The 27,641-nt window shown below is 46.3% G+C and overlaps 2 protein-coding genes across 3 annotated transcripts in view; both read right to left on the reverse strand.

Annotated features, from left to right (window-relative positions):
• Positions 1-5,964, reverse strand: part of LOC112238315 (integrin alpha-9-like) — a 166,294-nt gene extending 160,330 nt beyond the window's left edge. The window contains exons 1-2 of the mRNA XM_042327389.1: positions 5,340-5,964; positions 1,290-1,417 (exon numbers count right to left, since the gene is read on the reverse strand). Of these exons, the coding sequence (XP_042183323.1) occupies positions 1,290-1,417; positions 5,340-5,527 (316 nt within the window). The 5' untranslated portion in view covers positions 5,528-5,964. The remainder of the gene's footprint in view (positions 1-1,289; positions 1,418-5,339) is intronic.
• Positions 5,965-8,809: 2,845 nt separating this feature from the next.
• Positions 8,810-27,641, reverse strand: part of LOC112260122 (golgin subfamily A member 4) — a 99,995-nt gene continuing 81,163 nt past the window's right edge. For both annotated transcript variants that reach the window (XM_042327399.1, XM_024434987.2), the window contains 5 exons: positions 24,021-24,110; positions 23,256-23,331; positions 17,077-17,174; positions 12,772-12,858; positions 8,810-9,653 (listed from right to left, as the gene is read on the reverse strand). In XM_042327399.1, the coding sequence (XP_042183333.1) occupies positions 9,639-9,653; positions 12,772-12,858; positions 17,077-17,174; positions 23,256-23,331; positions 24,021-24,110 (366 nt within the window). In that variant the 3' untranslated portion in view covers positions 8,810-9,638. The remainder of the gene's footprint in view (positions 9,654-12,771; positions 12,859-17,076; positions 17,175-23,255; positions 23,332-24,020; positions 24,111-27,641) is intronic.

The following is a 27,641-nucleotide window of genomic DNA, read 5'->3' on the forward strand; positions in this document are numbered from 1 at the left end:
TCCCCCTTCACAAAATACAGCTGACAGATGTTTTTATAAATAATTATGATCAAATTTGGGTTTAAAAATTATGTTTAGTAATTCATTAAAAATCTGAAAAGTTCTAAAACAAGACAAATCTGAGGGGGCACATGCCTTTGTGTCCCCTACTGGCATGATGCCTGGTCCTAGGGTGAGTATACTGTGTGATTGTTCAGTGGTTCTCCGTAAGGCTCTGGTCCTAGGGTGAGTATAATGTCTGGTCCTAGGGTGAGTATAATGTGTGGTTGTTCAGTGGTTCTCCATAAGGCTCTGGTCCTAGGGTGAGTATACTGTGTGGTTGTTCAGTGGTTCTCCGTAAGGCTCTGGTCCTCGGGTGAGTATAATGTGTGGTTGTTCAGTGGTTCTCCGTAAGGCTCTGGTCCTAGGGTGAGTATAATGTGTGGTTGTTCAGTGGTTCTCCATAAGGCTCTGGTCCTAGGGTTAGTATAATGTGTGGTTGTTCAGTGGTTCTCCGTAAGGCTCTGGTCCTAGGGTGAGTATAATGTGTGGTAGTTCAGTGGTTCTCCATAAGGCTCTGGTCCTAGGGTTAGTATAATGTGTGGTTGTTCAGTGGTTCTCCGTAAGGCTCTGGTCCTAGGGTGAGTATAATGTGTGGTTGTTCAGTGGTTCTCCATAAGGCTCTGGTCCTAGGGTTAGTATAATGTGTGGTTGTTCAGTGGTTCTCCATAAGGCTCTGGTCCTAGGGTGAGTATAATGTGTGGTTGTTCAGTGGTTCTCCGTAAGGCTCTGGTCCTAGGGTGAGTATAATGTGTGGTTGTTCAGTGGTTCTCCATAAGGCTCTGGTCCTAGGGTTAGTATAATGTGTGGTTGTTCAGTGGTTCTTCGTAAGGCTGTGGTCCTAGGGTGAGTATAATGTGTGGTAGTTCAGTGGTTCTCCGTAAGGCTCTGGTCCTAGAGTGAGTATAATGTGTGGTTGTTCAGTGGTTCTCCGTAAGGCTCTGGTCCTAGGGTGAGTATACTGTGTGGTTGTTCAGTGGTTCTCCGTAAGGCTCTGGTCCTCGGGTGAGTATAATGTGTGGTTGTTCAGTGGTTCTCCGTAAGGCTCTGGTCCTGGTCCTAGGGTTAGTATAATGTGTGGTTGTTCAGTGGTTCTCCGTAAGGCTCTGGTCCTAGGGTGAGTATAATGTGTGGTAGTTCAGTGGTTCTCCGTAAGGCTCTGGTCCTAGGGTGAGTATAATGTGTGGTTGTTCAGTGGTTCTCCGTAAGGCTCTGTCCCTGGTGACTGTGGTTCATGGTTCAGTACGGACCTCGGCCCAGGTTCATCTCTGTGCAGCGTCTCTCTGGGTTGCTGTGGACACGGCACTTGAACACGGCTCCCGGGGTGTGAAGTGAGCTGCTGTAGGAAGAGTTGGCCTTGGGGGCCCCTACCAGAACCCTGTAGACAGAAAGAAACATAGTGTAAACTTTACACATCCGGTCACAGCAGTCAGTCACATATCTAAGAAGAAGAAGAGTTGGCCTTGGGCCCCTACCAACACCCCGTAGACAGACACAACGGGCCCCTACCAACACCCCGTAGACAGAGACAACGGGCCCCTACCAGCACCCCGTAGACAGAGACAACGGGCCCCTACCAGCACCCCGTAGACAGAGACAACGGGCCCCTAGTACGGACCTCGGCCCCAGCACCCCGTAGACAGAGACAACGGGCCCCTACCAGCACCCCGTAGACAGAGACAACGGGCCCCTACCAGCACCCCGTAGACAGAGACAACGGGCCCCTACCAGCACCCTAAGAAGAGACAACGGGCCCCTACCAGCACCCCGTAGACAGAGACAACGGGCCCCTACCAGCACCCCGTAGACAGAGACAACGGGCCCCTACCAGCACCCCGTAGACAGAGACAACGGGCCCCTACCAGCACCCCGTAGACAGAGACAACGGGCCCCTACCAGCACCCCGTAGACAGAGACAACGGGCCCCTACCAGCACCCCGTAGACAGAGACAACGGGCCCCTACCAGCACCCCGTAGACAGAGACAACGGGCCCCTACCAGCACCCCGTAGACAGAGACAACGGGCCCCTACCAGCACCCCGTAGACAGAGACAACGGGCCCCTACCAGCACCCCGTAGACAGAGACAACTGGCCCCTACCAGCACCCCGTAGACAGAGACAACGGGCCCCTACCAACACCCCGTAGACAGAGACAACGGGCCCCTACCAGCACCCCGTAGACAGAGACAACGGGCCCCTACCAGCACCCCGTAGACAGAGACAACGGGCCCCTACCAACACCCCGTAGACAGAGACAACGGGCCCCCACCAGCACCCCGTAGACAGAGACAACGGGCCCCTACCAACACCCCGTAGACAGAGACAACGGGCCCCTACCAGCACCCCGTAGACAGAGACAACGGGCCCCTACCAGCACCCCGTAGACAGAGACAACGGGCCCCTACCAGCACCCCGTAGACAGAGACAACGGGCCCCTACCAACACCCCGTAGACAGAGACAACGGGCCCCTACCAGCACCCCGTAGACAGAGACAACGGGCCCCTACCAACACCCCGTAGACAGAGACAACGGGCCCCCACCAGCACCCCGTAGACAGAGACAATGGGCCCCTACCAGCACCTCGTAGACAGAGACAACGGGCCCCTACCAGCACCTCGTAGACAGAGACAACGGGCCCCTACCAGCACCTCGTAGACAGAGACAACGGGCCCCTACCAGCACCCCGTAGACAGAGACAACGGGCCCCTACCAGCACCTCGTAGACAGAGACAACGGGCCCCTACCAGCACCCGTAGACAGAGACAACGGGCCCCTACCAGCACCTCGTAGACAGAGACAACGGGCCCCTACCAGCACCTCGTAGACAGAGACAACGGGCCCCTACCAGCACCTCGTAGACAGAGACAACGGGCCCCTACCAGCACCTCGTAGACAGAGACAACCGGCCCCTACCAGCACCTCGTAGACAGAGACAACGGGCCCCTACCAGCACCTCGTAGACAGAGACAACGGGCCCCTACCAGCACCTCGTAGACAGAGACAACGGCCCCTACCAACACCCCGTAGACAGAGACAACCGGGCCCCTACCAGCACCTCGTAGACAGAGACAACGGGCCCCTACCAGCACCTCGTAGACAGAGACAACGGGCCCCTACCAGCACCTCGTAGACAGAGACAACGGGCCCCTACCAACACCCCGTAGACAGAGACAACGGGCCCCCACCAGCACCCCGTAGACAGAGACAACGGGCCCCTACCAACACCCCGTAGACAGAGACAACGGGCCCCCACCAGCACCCCGTAGACAGAGACAATGGGCCCCTACCAGCACCTCGTAGACAGAGACAACGGGCCCCTACCAGCAGCTCGTAGACAGAGACAACGGGCCCCTACCAGCACCTCGTAGAGAGACAACCGGCCCCTACCAGCACCTCGTAGACAGAGACAACGGGCCCCTACCAGCACCTCGTAGACAGAGACAATGGAAGGGACACAGTTATTATTAAAGAACACCACAGTGTCAAACAGTCATGATGTCACACAGTGAAGAAGGAAAAGCATTTCGCTACACCTGCAATACCATCTGCTAAATGTGACCAATAACATCTGTTAAATATGTGTATGTGACCAATAACATCTGCTAAAGATGTGTATGTGACCAATAACATCTGCTAAATATGTGTATGTGACCAATAACATCTGCTAAATGTGTATGTGACCAATAACATCTGCTAAAGATGTGTATGTGACCAATAACATCTGCTAAAGATGTGTATGTGACCAATAACATCTGCTAAATGTGTATGTGACCAATAACATCTGCTAAATGTGTATGTGACCAATAACATCTGCTAAATACGTGTATGTGACCAATAACATCTGCTAAATATGTGTATGTGACCAATAACATCTGCTAAATATGTGTGTGAGACTAATAACATTTGCTTTGATGAGAAGAGCAGGTGAAAACCACCTTGAAGGATGGGAGTCACCCGGCATCAAGGATAAGTGTTAACAACACACATCCTGTCTCAATGAAGTGGCATAATGGCATCTCATAATCATCTTCATCAGGCCCACTGTAGCACAGAGTAATTCCCCCATGTTTAATACAAGTATGGTACCCTATATTCAGGCTGGAACCGGGGTAGAACACAATTCACAATTCCACCCCTGGATGGACACTGAGTGTACAAAACATTAGGAACACCTCTTTCCATGACATAGACGGACCAGGTGAATCCAGGTGAAAACTATGATCCCTTATTGATATCACCTGTTAAATCCACTTCAACTCAATATTAGGAAGGTGTTCCTAATGTTTGGTACACTCAGTGCATAAGGCATCAGCAGACTGACTCATGACAATGAAGACAATGGTGGGTGTTGTGACATCTATGGGACATGATCACTTAACCTTAGGCTGCTACCTGCTGGAATATGGGACAGGTCAGCTAGGCTGCTACATGTTGGAATCTGGGACAGGTCAGCTAGGCTGCTACATGTTGGAATCTGGGACAGGTCAGCTAGGCTGCTACATGTTGGAATCTGGGACAGGTCAGCTAGGCTGCTACATGTTGGAATCTGGGACAGGTCAGCTAGGCTGCTACATGTTGGAATCTGGGACAGGTCAGCTAGACTGCTACATGCTGGAATCTGGGACAGGTCAGCTAGGCTGCTACATGTTGGAATCTGGGACAGGTCAGCTAGGCTGCTACATTCTGGAATCTGGGACAGGTCAGCTAGGCTGCTACATGCTGGAATCTGGGACAGGTCAGCTAGGCTGCTACATGCTGGAATCTGGGACAGGTCAGCTAGGCTGCTACATGCTGGAATCTGGGACAGGTCAACTAGGCTGCTACATGCTGGAATCTGGGACAGGTCAGCTAGGCTGCTACATGCTGGAATCTGGGACAGGTCAGCTAGGCTGCTACAGAACAACGGCCCAAAAAACACTGCACATCAATCCAACTGTTGACATAATTAAGACAATATGTCACCGTCATATAAATCAACTGTTTTTCTAAAGAAGAGAAAGGCGTTTACGCACAGTCAAATGAGACAGTCTATTGATTTCGAATATTTTACTTATTTACTTTGTGATTTTGTAGGCGATAGCTCACATCATTTGGCTATTCTTCAACATATGCAAGCAGGTTACACAGCGTGCCCAAAAGTGAATAGCCCAAATACAATCCATAAGAATTGCGCAACAACCAAACCCTGCCATTAATGGTCAAGCAAGGGATGATACATAAGTGCATAAACAGTCGGGACTGTAATTGCTGTAAGATAGTTAATGGCCTTGATAGGCCTCTTGGTAGCTTGAGACTCACCAGCGCGTATTGTCATGATAGTGCTCCAGAACAGAGTATCCAAAGAAACTCGAGTCAGGTCCACGGAACACAACAGCATGTTCTAAGTCAATGTTGTAGGAGTGAACTACAGAAACAGACAAATACACGCAGAGAACATCCAAAAGGCTCCTCTTCTGATTCAGAACATGACCCATCCTTTGGCGCATCCTTGAGAGGAACAACACTATGGAAGAAGTATATAAAACAAAACCCGTCAAGGTTTCAGTGCTAAAGAAAAAGTTACAAAAACGAACAGTTCTGACTACTTTCTAAAGTCTAGCACTATAAACACGGAAAAACGACAGGGGTAGTGGATCGAGAATAAAAAATAACGGTCGTTTGAAAAGAGACGATCTCGTCAGCTGCTCTGCAGACTGTGAATCTGAAGAACTGGTGTCTGTCTCCAGCACGGAGTTGCTTGCGGTGGTGATAAGTGCGGTCATGGCAGAAGGCGAATTTCTCAATGGGTTCCCGACTCAAGCGTCACATTTCACCAAATAATCTGCCCCGCGCTTCCAACTTTTACGAACGACGATGCCCTCTGTCGTTTGGTATGGGGAGCGAGTCAAGAACCAAAGACGAATGGCCTGTTGATGGCCAATCCAATTTGTTATTGGCTGCGGATGTTTGATATATGTCTTCATTACTTTTTCAAATATTTTGGAAACGCTTCCTTGTAAAATACTAATGCTTGGTTCAGTTTCAGGGTTTGAGACCTGCTCCCTGCCTGTTTCATTACATTGGTGTCAGAAGTGATCGGACCTTGCAACCACGACAGTGTAGGTGCTTGGCGGGTGAGCGCATTCCTATAAGACGTGGAGTCGCTAGCTAGCGCGAGGATGCGCTCTTTGAAAGGAGGGAGTAGTGTAACGACCCTGGCTTTATAAACGAGGACATGCTTTTGCTGCACAGTTGATAGCGCGCTGGAGTTCGGGCTAGAAGGTCGAGGGTTCGAGATCTGCTCCCTGCTGTTTCATTACAGTATGTTGTACTTTGGGTAAATCTATCCCTTTAACAATGACCTAATTCCTTGAGTTAAATTAAATGTAACAGTCAACATAGATTACTGCTATTGTGGCTGCCAAAGTAATTACTGAGTAAGTACAAAGGCTCTTATTAAATCTTACCCATTTCTAATACAGATGTTACTCATTTCCAAACCTGAAAATGTGTTATGAAACAGATTTCCCTCATTTCCTCTGTCAGTTTGCAAAACAGTTCTATTAATACTTATATGCTTCCTGAAGTGAAATGTCCTGTTTTGATTAGAGCTGGTGTTCTGTTCCCTCGTACAGTTAGAAAACTACCAGCTGATCACTTCATCATCCTCAGAAGCTTTCATCTCGTCATACAGATCAAAAAGGTGGAAACACCTCTTTCTGAAACACCCCAATAGGTGACCATCCAGGACAAATTTACAAAATGTCCTACCGAAATACAGCATCTCTTACTGAAATATACCTGGTCATACAAAATTATGAAAGTCATACTTGAATATAGCACATGTACGTACTGTAAATAGCATACATACGGTATATTCACTGAGTGGAAAAAAACATTAAGAACACCTTCCTAATCATATGGAGTCCACCCCCTTTTGCCCTCAGAAAAGCCTCAATTTGTCGGGGCATGTACTCAACAAGGTGTCAAAAGCATTCCACATGCTAGTCCGTGTTGACTCCAATGCTTCCCAGTTGTGTCAAGTTGGCTGGATGTCCTTTGGGAGGATCATTCTTGAGACACATGGGAAAATGTTGAGCGTTAAAAACCCAGCAGCATTGCAGTTCTTGACACAAAGCGGTGAGCCTGGCTCCTACTACCATACCCCATTCAAAGGCAATTAAGTATTTTATCTTGCCCATTCACCCTCTAAATGGGAACACATACACAATCCATGTCTCAATTGTCTCAAGGTGTAAAAAATATTTCTTAACCGGTCTCCTCCCCTTCACCGACTCTCTTCTCTGTATACATCAATGATGTCGCTCTTGCTGCTGGTGAGTCTCTGATCCACCTCTACGCAGACGACACCATTCTGTATACATCTGTCCCTTCTTTGGACACGGTGTTACCAACCCTCCAGGCAAGCTTCAATGCCATACAACTCTCCCTCCGTGTCCTCCAACTGCTCTTAAATACAAGTAAAACTAAATGCATGTAACAGTCAACCGATCGCTGCCTGCACCTGCCCGCCCGTCCAGCATCACTACTCTGGACGGTTCTGACTTAGAATATATGGACAACTACAAATACTTAGGTGTCTGGTAAGACTGTAAACTCTCCTTCCAGACTCACATCACACATCTCCAATCCAAAGTAAAATCTAGAATTGGCTTCCTATTTCGCAACAAAGCATCCTTCACTCATGCTGCCAAACATACCCTCGTAAAACTGACCATCCTACCGATCCTTGACTTTGGCGATGTAATCTACAAAATAGCCTCCAATACCCTACTCAATAAATTCGATGCGGTCTATCACAGTGCCAGCCGTTTTGTCACCAAAGCCCCATATACTACCCACCACTGCGACCTGTACGCTCTCGTTGGCTGGCCCTCGCTTCATACTCGTCGCCAAACCCACTGGCTCCAGGTCATCTACAAGACCCTGCTAGGTAAAGCCCCCCCTTATCTCAGCTCGCTGGTCACCATAGCAGCACCCACCTGTAGCACGCGCTCCAGCAGGTATACATCTCTGGTCACCCCCAAAACCAATTCCTCCTATGGCCGCCTCTCCTTCCAGTTCTCTGCTGCCAATGACTGGAACGAACTACAAAAAAATCTCTGAAACTGGAAACACTTATCTCCCTCACTAGCTTTAAGCACCAACTGTCAGAGCAGCTCACAGATTACTGCACCTGTACATAGCCCATCTATAATTTAGCCCAAACAACTACCTCTTCCCCTACTGTATTTATTTATTTTGCTCCTTTGCACCCCATTATTTATACTTTGCACATTCTTCCACTACAAATCTACCGTTCCAGTGTTTTACTTGCTGCTATATTGTATTTACTTCGCCACCATGGCCTTTTTTTTGCCTTTACCTCCCTTATCCCACCTCATTTGCTCACATTGTATATATACTTATTTTTCTACTGTATTATTGACTGTATGTTTGTTTTACTCCATGTGTCACTCTGTGTCATTGTATGTGTCGAACTGCTTTGCTTTATCTTGGCCAGGTCGCAATAGTAAATGAGAACTTGTTCTCAACTTGCCTACCTGGTTAAATAAAGGGACAATAAAAAATGTCAAAAAATAAATCTACGCTGATTGAAGTGGATTTAACAAGTGACATCAATAAGGGATCATAGCTTTCACCTGGACTCACCTGGTCAGTCTGTCATGGAAAGAGCAGGTGATCCTAATGTTATATACATTCAGTTTACACCATTCACAATATTCACATTTAAACAAAGTGAATAATGAGCAGAGGAAGACAGAACATCTGAGTAAATAAAATTGTATTAGCTCGTCTCAAAATGTATTAGCATTGTGCCCTATAGTACAGATTCACTTTGTGTATTTACACTTTACATTATGTTGAGTTTTTATTTTATTGTCTTCACAAAATATAAAGTAGAAAAGCTGTGGGAAACTAACAAGCCAGGTTGTCTAAGGGGTACAGTTCAGGGACAGGAAGAGACAGTTCAGGGACAGGAAGGAAACAGTCAAAGGGTTATCTCATCCATATAAATAGAAAGTAGATTCATATTTAGAATCCCTAGAAATAGTCTACATATTCTATTTCTACGATTCCATCACACAGTCATAAGGAGGAAGTCACCCACAGTAGAAATACAACCAAAACTCTACTGATACAAACAACCTAAAACCATAGATCAACTGAAAAAAAAAACACAACCAAAGAATCAACTCGAAATCAATCAACCCAATGATCAACAAAAACTTATTGCACAAGCCATCTGTAAAATAGATATATAATTAACCCTGGAATTTTGTTGTTGTGTATAATTCATGATTTAAAATCCGTAATTTCATTGTGTGAAATTAGATTGGAAGAAATAGCAACTAGGATGATCCTTACATGGTCTATTTTCTACCTCCCTCGTACCATACACACACACACACACACACACACACACACACACACACACACACACACACACACACACACACACGAGAAGCAAAAGAAAGGACAGAAAAGTAGAAGGGCTAGATCTGGTCCACAGTGGTGCAGCAGTCTGCAGTCCTTCAGCAGCAGTTAAGTCCATCTCCATCCTTAAAGTACCAGCATCATCCTGATACCTGACCCTCATCGTAGCCAGGGCTGAAACAACAGGGAGAAGAAAGATACAGGATTACATTAACTGCACAAACAGTAATATAAACTCAGTAAAAAAAGAAAAACGGTCCTCTTTCAGGACCCTGTCTTTTAAAGATATGTAAAAATGCAAATAACTTCACAGATCTTCATTGTACAGGGTTTAAACACTGTTTCCCCATGCTTGTTCAATGAACCATAAACAATTAATGAACATATACCCGTGGAACGGTCATAAAGACACTAACAGCTTACAGACGGTAGGCAATTAAGGTCACAGTTATGAAAACTTAGGACACTAAAGAGGCCTTTCTACTGACTGAGAAACACCAAAAGAAAGCTGCCCATGGTCCCTGCTCATCTGTGTGAATGTGCCTTAGGCATGCTGCAAGGAGGCATGAGGACTGCAGATGTGGTTGTCTCACCAGGGGTGATGGTTGCATTTGCGTTTATCGTCGAAGGAATGAGCGTTACAGAGGCCTGTACTCTGGAGCGGGATCGATTTGGAGATGGAGGGTCCGTCATGGTCTGGGGCGGTGTGTCACAACATCATCGGACTGAGCTTGTTGTTATTGCAGGCAATCTCAACGCTGTGCGTTACAGGGAAGACATCCTCCTCCCTCATGTGGTACCCTTCCTGCAGGCTCATCCTGACATGACCCTCCAGCATGACAATGCCACCAGCCATTCTGCTCATTCTGTGTGTGACTTCCTGCAAGACAGGAACGTCAGTGTTCTGCCTTGGCCAGCGAAGAGCCTGGATCTCAATCCCATTGAGTACGTTTGGGACCTGTTGGATCAGAGGGTGAGGGCTAGGGCCATTCCCCCCAGAAATGTCCAGGAACTTGCAGGTTTCTTGGTGGAAGAGTGGGGTAACATCTCACAGCAATAACTGGCAAAACTGGTGCAGTCCATGAGGAGGAGATGCACTGCAGTACTTAATGCAGCTAGTAGCCACACCAGATACTGACTGTTACTTTTGATTTTGACAGATTATTCCATTTCTGTTAGTCTGTGGAACTTCTTCAGTTTATGTATCTTATGTTCATAAAAATATTCACACGTTAAGGTTGCTGAAAATAAACTCAGTTGACAGTGAGAGGACGTTTCATTTTTTACTACTTTACTACTTTGACTGGTAAGTTGCTTCAAGAACAGAAGAACAAATATCAACCCCCATCTGACCTTCAACACTGTTTTGACTCCACTAAAGCCAGATCTAATATATTGAATGCTTGTACACAGTGCTTACCAATATACCTCAATACTGTAACAGACAAGAGATAAGACATGTCTTCCCCCTCCACGTTCCCATTGCTGTAACTGATACTGTAGTCAGAACAAAGTGCTCTACATGGTTATTGTTGTTTAAGATGCTGATGATCTGGAAGAGATGATCAATATACAGTGCATTCGGAAAGTATTCAGACCCCTTCCCTTTTCCACATTTTGTTACATTACAGCCTTATTCTAAAAGTGATGAAATACATTTTTTCCTCATCAATCTACATCAATACCCCATAATGACAAAAGCAAAACCAAAAAAACAGATACCTTATGTAAGTATTCAGACCCTTTACTATGAGACTCGAAATTGAGCTCAGGTGCATCCTGTTTCCATTGATCATCCTTGAGATGTTTCTACAACTTGATTGGAATCCACCTGTGGTAAATTCAATTGATTGGACATGATTTGGAAAGACACACACCTGTCTATATAAGGTCCCACAGTTGACAGTGCATGTCAGGGCAAAAACCAAGCCATGAGGCCGAAGGAATTGTCCGTAGAGCTCAGCGACAGGACTGTGTCGAGTAACAGATCTGGGGAAAGGTACCAAAACATTTCTGCAGCATTGAATGTCCCCAAGAGCACAGCAGCATTCATCCTTCTTAAATGGAAGAAGTTAGTAACCAACAAGTCTCTTCCTAGAGCTGGATACCTGGCCAAACTGAGCAATCAGGGGAGAAGGGCCTTGGTCAGGGAGGTGACCAAGAACCCAATGGACACTGACAGAGCTCCAAAGTTCCTCTGTGGAGATGGGAGAACATTCCAGAAGGACAACCATCTCTGTAGCACTCCACCAATCAGGACATTCTGGTAGTGGCCAGACAGAAGCCACTCCTTAGTAAAAGGCACATGACAGCCTGTTGGAGTTTGCCAAAAGGCACCTAAAGACTCTCAGACCTTAAGAAACAAGATTCTCTGGTCTGATGAAAGCAAGATTGAACTCTATGGCCTGAATGCCAAGCGTCACATCTGGAGGAAACCTGGCACCATCCCTACGGTGAAGTATGGTGGTGGCAGCATCATGCTGTGGGGATAATTTTCAGTGGCAGGGACTGGGAGACTAGTCAGGATCGAGGGAAAGATGAACGGAGCATTGTACAGAGAGATCCTTCATGAAAACCTGCTCCAGAGTGCTCAGGACTAAATTCAAAGAGTTCAATCTTGCTTTTCAATGTAAATACATTTAAACTGGGTCAAAGGTTCACCTTCTAACAGGACAACAACCTTAAGCACACAGCCAAGACAATGCAGGAGTGGTTTTGGGACAAGTCTCTGAGTGGCCCAGCTAGAGCCCAGACTTGAACCCAATCTAACATTTCTGGAGAGACGTGAAAATAGCTGTCCAGCAACACTCCCCATCCAACCTGACAGAGCTTGAGAGGATCTGCAGAGAAGAATGTGAGAAAATCCTCACATGCAGGTATGCTAAGCTTGTAGCGTCATACCAAAGAAGACTCGACGCTGTAATCGCTGCCAAAGGTGCTTCAACAAAGTACTGAGTACAGGGTCTGAAAACTTATGCAAATTTGATATCAGTATATTTTTATAAAATGTAAAAAAATTCTACAAACCTGTTTTTGCTTTGTCATTATGGGGTATTGTGTGTAGATTGATGAGGAATGAAAACAATTTAAATACATTTTATAATAAGGCTGTAACATAACAAAATGTGGAAAAAGTTAAGGGGTCTGAATACTTTCCGAATGCACTATAAGCCAAGGTAATGTCTGTAAGCAATTGCTGACAAAGCACGGACTGTGTGTGAGACTGTGTCTGTGTGTGGTTGCATATGGCTCATCGTTAGTAGCTTTACAACAAGGAAGAGCAGATGATTACAATTGCTTTTGTATCCTCTTTCTCCAGAACCTGCTGAGCTTGGTCTGGTGGGAACTTGAGCATGGAGGTTATGACTTTAGCCATCGTCTGTGGGAGGGAAGAGAAAACACAGAAATTACTTAGCCATATAACAAAGAAAAGTAGGATACATTCAAATAGGCTGTTTTTTTAAACCTTTTTTTCATTTGAAAAAACCTTAAACTTCAACTTTAAGGTGGGGCTGTGGATGTTAATGATATATGTTGGGAAACTGATGACAGTTTCACAACTGCATTTTTGGAGGCAGTGCTCTCAATGGCATGGTGTTACGTTCACCAGTTTGTGTTGTTGTGGGTTTGTACGCATATTTCAAGAAGTGGCTTCCTGGATTCCTAAAGCAACCAAATGATCGGCCCCATCACTGATTGGAGCTATGACCCCTCCCTCTCGTCAGGGGATACAGCTGTCTCTTCAATTACAAACTCCTTCTCCAGCTTGATAAAAGCCAGTGTTGCTTCGTCAGAAGAGAGCTTCTTTTTATGTCCTGTGTTGGTCAGTGAAAGTTTTGTTGATATTATTATTTTGTAGCCGCTTCTTCAGAAGTATGTGTATGACAATAGGACGTACATTTTTCACTTATTCTGTTTCATTGGTTCCCATGGTGGAAGGGGAACACACCTTGGGAGTGTTTAAGCAAGAGGCCTGCAGGCATACATAACCCGTAGTATTTAATCTGTCTATGCACACTAGGTAAGACCTGGGCAGACCACCCCCTGTATTTTGGTTAGCGCGCCAGGCGGTGCTAAAGGATAGGTAATTAGTGGGAAGGCAGGTAAGGTAGGAGAGGGGATTCCTTTACTAACTTTATCTGATTTGGTTCCTTCCAGCCCCTTTTCCCCACATTACCGTGTTAAGGAATAATAAATTCCCTGTAAACTGTATTTCTCTGCCTGTCGTCCATCCCCGCACCTACGATCACACAACTTTTTCACTCCACGGGGAGTTGGGGGGTTGCGTTCCCTCCTCCGAGAGGCGTATGTAACACATGGGTATCCCGCCACATGGTTCCAATGTTTTTCAGTGTCAATTCTTGGCATCCGGGTTTGGATCATGGCAGTGAACCTAGTACTAAATATCCTGGTTTGTCCAGCCATTCTCCCAGCCCAGATCCAACATTGATGCTCAGTGAACCACTGTCTAGCCATTCACGAACGTCAGATCCCCGACTGCAACCCACAACAATCCAACAATGACACTCAGTTAACCCTTAACCAGCCATTCACCCAACACAGATTGTCCACAACACCCCATACTGAACCAACTTGGGAGTCTAACTCTGTCTGTGACCCTCATCACGATCATATGCAAAATGGAAGTTCGGTGAACCCAAGTCCAGCCATTCACCACCTCCGATCCCTCACTGCAGCCCATAAGACTCTGGGAACCCCTGCCCTCAACACCACCATCAGCTACCCAATCAAATAAGCCTGCTCACAGAGCAATTAACCCATTATCTTCATCCTAATCAACTCCAGGACTATATGCCAGAGTTAGCAGCATGCGTTAGCTATCCCATAAATACTGGGCCTAATCATAAACAGTGCTGCTGTTTGAGGAAAGCAGGGCAACAACCACCGAAAGATCTCTGTGTGCTAGAGGAGCTAAACAAGGCCAGCAAGTCTTTAAAATGGCAGCGTGCATCATGTGAATAGTATATGTCTCGGGCCAGGCCTCCTTCAGGACATCCTTCCATTCACAGGGAGGCCATAATGATATGGCTATGACATACAGCTTACTGAGGACCTAGAGGGTAACCCTACTAGCTTTATGTGAGTATCTGATACCCCGCTGACTTTAGGACCGGGTCAACTAGCACTGTTAATTCCCATGCAGAATCATTCATTAGTCCCTGTGCTAAACGAAAACAGAAACACACAATTATTTTTGTATAGGTCTAACTGGGTGATTGCTCTATGTGGGAATGGTGACATTTATTGGCCTCTCTCCATCCAGCCTCCTTTCCCTCCATTTTCTATCGCCTCCTTCTCATCCCACCTTTCCCTCCATTTTCTACCGCCTCCTTCTCGTCTCACCTTTTCATTGAGGGTAAGCAACTAAATACATGGCAACGTATCCTGAGCTGAAAAAAAGGGAAGTGTGATACCGGTTGTTATATTTCAAGAAACTGGGATTATGAGCTCATATGACCCATTTCAGGAAACTAGGCATGTGTTGCGGATCACTACTTCACACAAGAGCTATTTGAATGAAATCTTTTTTTGAATTATCAAAATGCATTTTGGAACATGTGAACTTTCATGTGCCTTAATAACTAACTTGTATGCCATCTAAATACGAATAAAATTGTTAAAATTACGAGCCTAGTTGGTTTAGCCACAGAAAAAGTCAACAACCTTCCCACTAGCCATGATTGGCCGAGGTAATGAGTGGGCTGGACATGCCGAGAGAGGAGTTGGTTTTGGTCTGCCATGTAGCACGCTTCTGGCTATTTGAGCTGGTCAGTATGAGTAGGTAATCCTGTCTAACGTGGCTTTTTATTTTTATATATGTTGCTTAGTAGAACTGTATAACTGTTGCTCTCCACTTTCTGGAGAACCAAGTTTTGAATTCAGTGGAATTAGAGTACGATAGCTAAGGAGGTGGAGAAAACACCTGTCTCCGGATTACATCTTCAAACTAAGATCAACCATGGCATCCGTGACAGGGAGAAACGTCCAACAATGATGTATATGGGTAAGACAGCTAGCTACATTTTCAGATATTACACGTTTCTAAATTTGACAGTCGTTTTCATTTCAATTTAAAGTGTAATGTTGGCTAGCTAATGTTAGCTGGGTGGCTCGCTAGCTTAGGTTACATGTATGATCTTATTTGTATCTCAGAGCCATTTGCTTGGCTAGTTATAGCCGAATGTTAGCTAGCTAACATTGAACCTTGTTGGTTAGCTACCTGCAGAATCATGCACGGTAGTAACATCATGAGTTGGGATTATGGTTAATTATTTACCTAGCTAGCTAGCTACATGTTTCAACAAAAGACTCCACTAAGCAAATAACCATTTCAGGTGCATTTGTAAATTAAACTCTATTTCAGAGCGCAGAATAACTGATGAATTTATGAATGCTCAACACCTGTTGAATATGGCGGTGTCAATAAACATCTGCAAAAAAAACATCATCAAATTGCTGTCAACAGCACAGTTAGTCACCAATGCTCTGGATAACACGAAAATAGCCTAACCAGCTCTGCTAGGCCGAGTAAAATGGTCAGAGTGGGGTGTGTAACAAGCTAGCCAATTACTTCCTTGTTGTTCATCAACTGTAGAGTATGATATCATTTTGTAGCTCTGTCTCGGCTTTTTTCCAATGTAAAGAACATAATAAAATGTTGCTACATAAGACTGAATCAAGGCAGTGGATCACATACGTGCACTGTCAATGTTCTCTTATCAGAAAAGGTTACTTTAATCCCCTAAAGTCAATTGACACGCCGGTGAATAAAATCTAATTGGCATAATAATAAAAAATCTGTCAGTTTCAGCAAGAGATGTTTTTTTTGCATTTGGATGCATCTCAATCCACCCCATCTGCTGATGTAACACTTCTGCATCTGTGGTGAAAGGTGACGGAGCGGTGTTTGTCAGACTATGAGACATCCCAAAATCAATATTCTCAAACGACTGTAGCGCCCAAACAATTTGACCTACTAACTATTATGACCACTTTATGGAAAGGGGAGACTCCATCCTGGATGGTGCAACAGTCAAAAGCACTGCACCACAGTGCTGAGGCGCCACTACAATGTGACCGTCTGTTTGTAGCGTCCAAACCATTTGGGCTACAAATGTGACCCCACTGTGGAAAGGGGAAATTAAGAACCCCACAAATGTCACAGGACTCACCTGAAAGAAACCAGGACCAGGTTTTTAAAAATTAATGGAAGTAGTTTTGTGCATATCCAAAAAAGGGTTTAATATGTGTAAAAAAAAATATTTACTGAGCTTTCTTATATCTCATAAATATAGGACAAACACTTCAAAACCTTGTTTCTTAGCAGTTATTTTTTGACTGTCTTTTTTCACATTTATGAATGTGTTTCTCTAATCTACATTTTAACAAATCATTGTTATAAATGTTTTTGAAACCCTAAGGGGTTCTAAAACTCAAAATGAAATTGCAAAATGATCCATAGAATAATCTTAAAACAATTCCATATGTCAGCTTAGGACCCACCCCCCCTACCCCCCCACCCTAATGGCTTAGACTTTTAAGAATGAATGCTAAAGGTGCATATTGATTAAATGACCTTGGTTTCCCGCCCCATCATGTACTCAAACAGGACCTTCCTCAGGTACTCAAACTCTGTGAGTTCTGAGAAGGACTCAGCACTGTAATGGCCAGGATCTGGAACACACAAAACAAAGGTCAGGTTAATGTAGGATAACATAACACATCAGCTCATAGACACTGATATTTGACAATGTGACTAATTCACATCTATGATAGAGAAGTATTCAATGCTAATTTCTCAACTTCAAGAGCTCATTAATAACCTTTTCTATTCATACACACACACACACACACACCATTCAATTACACACACACCATTATAAATATATACACACACATTATATATATATATATATATATATATATATATAAATAAATAAATAAATAAATAAATAAATAAATAAATAAATAAATAAATAAATAAATAGCGTGTGTATCTATGTAATGATGTGTGTGTCTATATAATGGTGTGTGTGTGTCTCATGGTGTGTCTGTTGAAGTTGAAGTCGGAAGTTTACATACACCTTAGCCAAATACATTTAAACTCAGTTTTTCACAATTCCTGACATTTAATCAGAGTAAAAATCTTAGGTCAGTTAGGATCACCACTTTATTTTAAGAATGGAAAAATGTAGAATAATAGTAGAGAATGATTTATTTCAGATTGTGTTTCTTTCATCACATTCCCAGTGGGTCAGAAGTTTACATACACTCAATTAGTATTTGGTAGCGTTGCCTTTAAATTGGGTGAAACGTAGCCTTCCACACGCTGCCCACAATAAGTTGGTTGAATTTTGGCCCATTCCTCCTAACAGAGCTGGTGTAACTAGGTCAGGTTTGTAGGCCTCCTTGCTCACGCACGCTTTTTCAGTTCTGCCCACCAATTTGCTATGGGATTGAGGTCAGGGCTTTCAAATAAAATAAAATAATTTATTTATATAGCCCTTCTTACATCAGCTGATACCTCAAAGTTCTGTACAGAAACCCAGCCTAAAACCCCAAACAGCAAACAATGCAGGTGTAGAAGCACGGTGGCTAGGAAAAACTCCCTAGAAAGGCCAAAACCTAGGAAGAAACCAGGAGAGGAACCAGGCAATGAGGGGTGGCCAGTCCTCTTCTGGCTGTGCCGGGTGGAGATTATAATGTGATGGCCACTCCAATACCTTGACTTTGTTGTCCTTAAGCTATTTTGCCACAACTTTGGAAGTATGCTTGGGGTCACTGTCCATTTGAAAGACCCATTTGCGACCAAGCATTAACTTCCTGACTGATGTCTTGAGATGTTGCTTTCATATATCCACAAAATTTTCCTTCCTCATGAGGCCATCTATTTTGTGAAGTGCACCCGTCCCTCCTGCAGCAAAGCACCTCCACAACATGATGCTGCCACCTCAGTGCTTCACAGTTGGGATGGTGTTCTTTTGCGTGCAAGCCTCCCCCTTTTCCTCCAAACATAATAATGGTCATTATGGCCAAACAGTTCTATTTTTGTTTCATCAGACCAGAGGACATTTCTCCAAAAAGTATGATCTTTGTCCCCATGTGCAGTTGCAAACCGTAGTCTGGATCTTTTATGGCGGTTTTGGAGCAGTGGCTTCTTCCTTGCTGAGCGGCCTTTCAGGTTATGTGGATATAGGACTTGTTTTACTGTGGACTTTTATACCGGTTTCCTCCAGCATCTTCACAAGGTCCTTTGCTGTTGTTCTGGGATTGATTTGTACTTTTCGCACAAAAGTATGTTCATCTCTAGGAGACAGAACGCATCTCCTTCCTGAGTGGTATGATGGCTGCGTGGTCCCATGGTGTTTATACTTGCATACTATTGTTTGTACAGATGACCGTGGTACCTTCAGGAGTTTGTAAATTGCTCCCAAGGATGAACCAGACTTGTGGTCTACAATTTTTTCCCCCCAAGGTCTTGGCTGATTTCTTTTGATTTTCCCATGATGTCAAGCAAAAAGAGGCACTGAGTTTGAAGGTAGGTCTTGAAATACATCCACAGGTACACCTCCAATTGACTCAAATTATGTCAATTAGCCTATCAGAAGCTTTTAAAGTCATGACATCATTTTCTGGAATTTTCCAAGCTGTTGTATGGCAGTCAATTTAGTGTATGTAAACTTCTGACCCACTGGAATTGGGATACAGTGAAATATAAGTTAAGTAATCTGTCTGTAAACAATTGTTGGAAAAATTACTTGTGTCATGCACAAAGTGGATGTCCTAACTGACTTGCCAATACTATAGTTTGTTACCAAGAAATTTGTGGAGTGGTTGAAAAACGAGTTTTAATGACTCCAACCTAAGTGTATGTAAACTTCCGACTTCAACTGTAGATACACGCACACACACCAATTTACATTGCGATGTACAGGTAACTGTCAAAATAAAGGAAACACCGACATAAAGTGTCTTAATAGGGCCACTAAGAGCCAGAACAGCTTCAATGCACCGTGGCAAAGATTCTACAAGTGTCTGGAACTCTATTGGATGGATGCGACACCATTCTTCCAAGAGAAATTCCATAATTTGGTGTTTTGTTGATGGTGGTGAACGCTGTCCTCGCCGCCGCTCCAGAATCTCATAAGTGTTCAATTGGGTTGAGATTTGGTGACAGATGGCCATGTTATATGGTTTACATAATTTTCATGCTCAATAAACCACTCAGTGAGCACTCGTGCCCTGTGGATGGGGGCATTGGCCTGCCCAGCATTTTTATACATGAACCTAAGCATGATGGGATGTTAACTGCATAAATAACACAGGAACCACACCTGTGTAAGTACCTGCTTTCAATATTAACTCAGCAAAAAAAGAAACGCCCCTCTTTCAGGACCCAGTCTTTCAAAGATAATTCGTAAAAATCCAAATAATTTCACAGATCTTCATTGTAAAGGGTTTAAACACTGTTTCCCCATGCTTGTTCAATGAACCATAAACAATTCATGAACATGCACCTGTGGAACGGACGTTAAGACACTAACAGCTTACAGATGGTAGACAATTAAGGTCACAGTTATGAAAACTTAGGACACAAAAAAAAAGAGGCCTTTCTACTGACTCTGAAAAACATAAAACGAAAGATGCCTAGGGTCCCTGCTCATCTGCATGAATATGCATTAGGCATGCTGCAAGGAGACATGAGGACTGCAGGTTTGTCCAGGGCAATAAATTGCAATGTCCGTACTGTGAGACGCCAAAGACAGCACTACAGGGAGACAGGACGGACAGCTGATCGTCCTCGCAGTGGCAGACCACGTGTAACGACACCTGCACAGGATCCGAACACCACACCTGTGTGACAGGTACAAGATGGCAACAACAACTGCCAGAGTTACACCAGGAACGCACAATCCCTCCATCAGTGCTCCGACTGTCCGCAATATGCTGAGAGAGGCTGAACTGAGGGCTTGAAGGCCTGTTGTAAAGGCAGGTCCTCACCAGCAACAACATCGCTGGACCAGACAGGACTGGCAAATCCCATTGAGCACGTCTGGGACCTGTTGGATCAGAGGGTGAGGGCTAGAGCCATTCCACCCAGAAATGTCCGGGAACTTGCAGGTGCCTTGGTGGAAGAGTGGGGTAACATCTCACAGCAAGAACTGGCAAATCTGGTGCAGTCCATTAGGAGGAGATGCACTGCAGTGCTTAATGCAGCTGGTGGCCACACCAGATATTGACTGTTGCTTTTGATTATTATTCCATTTCTGTTAGTCACATGTCTGTGGAACTTGTTCACTTTATGTCGGTTGTTGAATCTTGTTACATTCATACAAATATTTACAAATGTTAAGTTTGCTGAAAATAAACGCAGTTGACAGTGAGAGGATGTTTCTTTTTTTGGGTTAGTTTACTTTGTATCCCTCATTTACTCAAGTGTTTCCTTTATGTTGGCAGTTACATGTAGTTCTCAGTTCTAAACGTGTATTCCATTATTCATCGGCTCTATGTAAACGCCACATCTAAATTTAGCACGGAGTCATCTAATGTTCCACCCTGATTCTGTCGGCCATACTGTTTAGCTGACATGACATTATGTTTCAATTAGCAACAGTTCTGAACATAGAAACCCTGACAGGGTCGGTTCAAACCACCAAAACTAGAAAGAATGGCACATGGCCCTACATGAGCACTTGTACACCTCAAGAAAATTCCAACCAGGCCTGTTCAGATGCATTTCTCCATCATCCCTGTACCTAGGGAGACAGAGTTATGTCTCAATTACCACGGTGTGAAATCCCAACCGGTCACACTTCAAAATAGCAATCATGTTAGTTCTTCTCCATCCTCTTCAAGGGAAACACTGTCAGGTGTGACGTGGGTGAAGGATTAACTCCACATAGTCTATACCTTATTGCTTTTCTATTTCATTTAGGTCTGTTATTTTCTGACTTATGAGTTTAATTCTTAGTAGTTTGTTTCTTGTTGTGATTCTATGCGACTTGTTCTTATTTTGTATGTGGAGCTGTGGAAAGAAGTTCCTCTGATTTGTTTTGATGATTACATTTCTTGTCCTTCCAAAGTCCATTCCATGGAGATGTTTAGGCCAGTGAAGGGGTTGCAACTTAAAAACACCCTCCCATTTCTCTGGAATAGCCATTTACATTTTAGTCATTTAACAGATGCTCTTATCCAGAGCGACTGACATTAGTGCATTCATCAGATACACGATGACACTGTAGGCCCCTGGCTGTGCCAGCAGAGAAGAGCAGCTTGATGTTGAAAGGAAAAGGGTTAGGAAAGCTGGGAAAATGAAGGGGTGATGAAGAGAAAGAGAAGAGGTAGAGGCCAAACTAGTCTTTGATCATCAGGCGTGGAGAAATGGCCTGGCTCATAAATCCTTTCAGCTTTATGTCCTCCTGACCTCCAGGCCCCAGACCCCAGGAAGAGTAGCCCAGATGAACCCACAGTAGAGTAACACTCACACTGGGGCATGAGGACCCACACTACACAACACAGCAGAAAGCACCTCTACCTGGAACCACTACTCATTGGCCTCTTGACCAGGAGCCATTACAGTGGTTTAACCACTATGTTGGAGCACAGCTCAGCTCAGCAGTGTTATTAGAGGTCCACAGTGGTCAAGACAGCAGAAGCCACATTGAGATGGTGTTAATATATACTGAGGCTGTCAACAGTGGTGTGAGTCAGATCACTGGGCCAGCAGGCTTCTCTTCAGCTGGAGTAGACAAGCTATGGAGTACAGCTGGGTGATATGGACCAAAGTCCATGTCACAATCAATTAACAGAATTATCACCGTAACGATCAATTGAACGATACGTTGATAACAATGTGCACCAGTTACTTTTTATTGTGCTGCTGCTAATGTTGTAGCTATCAATTGTCCCGTTAGCAATAGTCCATATTAGCAGACTTACATGTTAAACTTCACATTCCTCTAGTAAAGGCAATTTATTGTTATTATCTGTAAAATGTCCTCGATATATGGTCAGTTTGGTCGGTATCGATTATTTTCAGTTTATCGTTCCAGCTCTAATATGAAGTAATGGGTTATGCATAAGGGGGAAAGGTTAGGATGTGACCTGGCTGAGAGGGTTGTTCAGACACCCAGAGGGTTGTTCAGACACCCATACGGTTGTTCAGACACCTAGGCAAAAAACAGTGGACTACTAAAGTCTTGGGTTGGAGAGAGTGTTAGAAATTGAGTGGTGTAACTTCAGGCCAGGGGGGCAGTGTGCTGTGCTGCGTTAGAGGTTTTCACATGGGAAACAAGACTGCAGCCTGCAAAAGTCATTATGTCCTGGGATGAATTTTCATCCCTACCTCCTCACCCCCCTTTCCCATCCGACAGACGATTCTCTTTATTACGCCAGCAGGGAAAGTCCATAAGAGGTTAGAATTTAGTTTGACAGTCCTCCCCCTCTACCCTGTCATCCATGCAGAGAATATATCATTTAGAATAGGGTTGAGATTGATATGATTGAGACACTACTGTGGGGGCTTCATCTTAGTGATGTTGAACTAACAGCAGCAATGTCCTATTACACTAAATGGCTGACTGAATATCCTTACTCATTTTCCATGAGGTCCTTTTGAGCTAAGAAGATGATTGAAAAGTTTATATTTTTCAGAAAACATCTTACAGGGGAAGTTAAACATTACTTTTTGAATGTATGTATATATTTAAAGTAGTATAGACGTTTAATATAGATGAATATAGATGTTTACATTACCTTTGAACGTGGTCCCCAGATGAGTCACCACTGAGTTTTTGTGGAATAATTTCATCTTGTCCTCCAGTGAGTGGATCTAGGAGAGAGAGAGTGCAGTAGAAACACATATGACTCCCAATGAATGGATCAAGGAGAGAGAGAGAAAACACCGCCACTACCGAACCAAGCTGTACTGGACTAACCTGATAACACCACCACTATTGAACCAACCTGATAACACCACCACTATTGAACCAACCTGATAACACCACCACTACTGAACCAAGCTGTACTGGACCAACCTGTTAACACCACCATTACTGAACCAAGCTGTACTGGACTAACCTGATAACACCACCACTACTGAACCAACCTGATAACACCACCACTACTGAACCAAGCTGTACTGGACTAACCTGATAACACCACCACTACTACTGTACCAAGCTGTACTGGACTAACCTGATAACAATACCACCACTACTGAACCAAGCTGATAACACCCCCACTACTGAACCAAGCTGTACTGGACTTACCTGATAACACCACCACTACTGAACCAAGCTGTACTGGACTAACCTGATAACACCACCACTACTGAACCAAGCTGTACTGGACGTACCTGATAACACCACCACTACAGAACCAAGCTGTACTGGACTAACCTGATAACACCACCACAATTGCTGGAACCACAATGGAAAGGTCAATGTGAAAAGAACACTTCCAAGCCAGCAGAGTATGGTTCGGCTTAGTACCGTACTGTGATCACCCCTTAACACTCACCCTGTCGACAAAGTGCTGTTCCTTCAGCCTGGCCTCACTCAGCAGGGTGGTCTTCTCAGCTAGCTGGGCCTGCAGCTCCTCCACACCCATCTGAAACAACACAATCATCAATAACAGACATGAGTAACAAATCATTACAGACATTTAGGTCTGGTTTTAGACCTTACTCCTAAACGAAGGGTGAAATGGTTTTTGAATCGTTTCAGAGCTCCCATGAAAAGATATTCCAATCTCAAATTGGATTCACCCGGACAATGAATCAATAAAGTACATGTGACTTGACTAGGAGAATTGTGTGAGTAAATCATGGATATATAGTGCAATACTTATTGGAAACAGGCGCACGCACACACACAGGCGCACGCACACACACAGGCGCACGCACACAGACAGGCGCACGCACACAGACACACGCACACACACACAGGCGCACGCGCACACACACACACAGGCGCACACACACACACACAGGCAGGCGCACACACAGACAGGCGCACACACACAGGCGCACACACAGACAGACAGGCGCACGCACACACACAGACAGGCACACACACAGACACACACACAGACAGGCGCACACACACAGACAGGCGCACACACACACACACAGGCGCACGCACACACACAGGCGCACGCACACACACACACACACAGGCGCACACACACACACAGACAGGCGCACACACAGACAGGCGCACACACAGACAGGCGCACACACACACACACACAGACAGGCGCACACACACAGACAGGCGCACACAGACACACACACAGACAGGGGCACACACACGCACACACACACAGGCGCACACACACACACACACACAGACAGGCGCACACACAGACAGGCGCACACACAGACAGGCGCACACACAGACAGGCGCACACACAGACAGGCGCACACACACACGCACACACACACACAGACAGGCGCACACAGACACACACACAGACAGGGGCACACACACACACGCACACACACACAGGCGCACACACACACAGGCGCACACACACACACAGACAGGCGCACAGACAGGCGCACACACAGACAGGTGCACACACAGACAGGTGCACACACACACACACACGCACACACACACACACAGGCGCACACAGACACACACACAGACAGGGCACACACACACACACACAGACAGGCGCACACACACACACACACACAGGCGCACACACACACACACACACACACACACACAGACAGGCGCACACACACACACAGACAGGCGCGCACACACACACAGACAGGCGCACGCACACACACACACAGACAGGCGCACACACACACACACAGACAGGCGCACACACAGGCAGGCGCACGCACACACACACACAGGCGCACACAGACAGGCGCACACACACACACAGGCGCACACACACAGACAGGCGCACACACACACAGGCGCACACACACACACACACAGACAGGCGCACACACACACACACAGACAGGGCGCACACACACAGACACACACACACACACACAGAGGCGCACACAGACAGGCGCACACACACACACACAGACAGGCGCGCACACACACACACACACAGACAGGCGCGCACACACACAGGCAGGCGTGCACACACACAGACAGGCAGGGCGCACACACACACAGACAGGCAGGCGCGCACACACACACACACAGACAGGCACGCACACACACAGACAGACAGGCGCGCACACACACACAGACACAGGCGCGCACACACACACAGACACAGGCGCGCACACACACACAGACAGGCGCGCACACACACACAGACAGGCGCGCACACACACACACACAGGTGCACACACACACACACACACACACACAGACAGGCGCACGCACACACACAGGCGCACACACACACACAGACAGGCGCGCACACACACACAGACAGGCGCACACACACACACACACACAGGTGCACACACACACAAAGACAGGCGCACACAGACACAGACAGACAGGCAGGCGCACACAGACACAGACAGACAGGCAGGCGCACACAGACACAGACAGACAGGCGCACACAGACACAGACAGACAGGCAGGCGCACACAGACAGGCACACACACACAGACAGGCGCACACACACAGACAGGCGCACACACACAGACAGGCGCACACACACAGACAGACAGGCACACACAGACAGACAGGCGCGCACACACACACAGGCACGCACACACACACAGGCGCGCACACACACACAGACAGGCGCACACACACACACACAAAGTACATGTGACTTGACTAGGAGAATTGTGTGAGTAAATCATGGATATATAGTGCAATACTTATTGAAACAGGCGCACGCACACACACAGGCGCACGCACACACACACAGACAGGCGCACACACACACTAAGACAGGCGCGCACACACACACAGACAGGCGCACACACACACACACACAGGCGCACACACACACACAGACAGGCGCGCACACACACAGACAGACAGGCGCGCACACACACACAGACAGACAGGCGCGCACACACACACAGACAGACAGGCGCGCACACACACACAGACAGGCGCACACACACACAGACAGGCGCGCACACACACAGACAGACAGGGCGCACACACACACAGACAGACAGGGCGCACACACACACAGACAGACAGGCGCGCACACACACACAGACAGACAGGCGCGCACACACACAGACAGACAGGCGCGCACACACAGACAGACAGGCGCGCACACACACACAGACAGGCATGGATATATAGTGCAATACTTATTGGAAACAGGCGCACGCACACACACAGGCGCACGCAGGAACACGCACACACACAGACAGGCGCACACACACACTAAGACAGGCGCGCACACACACACAGACAGGCGCACACACACACACACACACAGACAGGCGCACACACACACACACAGACAGGCGCACACACACACAGACAGGCTCGCACACACAAACACACAGACAGGCGCGCACACAAACAGACAGGCGCACACAGACACACACAGGCGCACACACACACACACAGACAGGCGCACACAGACACAGTCAGACAGGCAGGCGCACACAGACACAGACAGACAGGCAGGCGCACACAGACACAGACAGGCACACACACACAGACAGGCGCGCACACACACAGACAGGCGCACACACACAGACAGACAGGCGCGCACACACACACAGACAGACAGGCGCGCACACACACACACACACAGACAGACAGGCGCGCACACACACACACAGGCGCACACACACACAGACAGGCGCGCACACACACACACAGACAGGCGCGCGCACACACACAGACAGGGCGCGCACACACACAGACAGGCGCGCACACACACACAGACAGGCGCGCACACACACACAGACAGGCGCGCACACACACACAGACAGGCGCGCGCACACACACACACAGACAGGCGCGCGCACACACACAGACACACGCGCGCACACACACACAGACAGGCGCGCACACACACACAGACAGGCGCGCGCACACACACAGACAGGCGCGCACACACACACAGACAGGCGCGCACACACACAGACAGGCGCGCACACACACAGACAGGCGCGCACACACACAGACAGGCGCGCACACACACACACACACAGACAGGCGCGCA

This window comes from Oncorhynchus tshawytscha, linkage group LG01 (assembly GCF_018296145.1).
Source record: "Oncorhynchus tshawytscha isolate Ot180627B linkage group LG01, Otsh_v2.0, whole genome shotgun sequence".
Taxonomy (NCBI): Eukaryota; Metazoa; Chordata; class Actinopteri; order Salmoniformes; family Salmonidae; genus Oncorhynchus; species Oncorhynchus tshawytscha.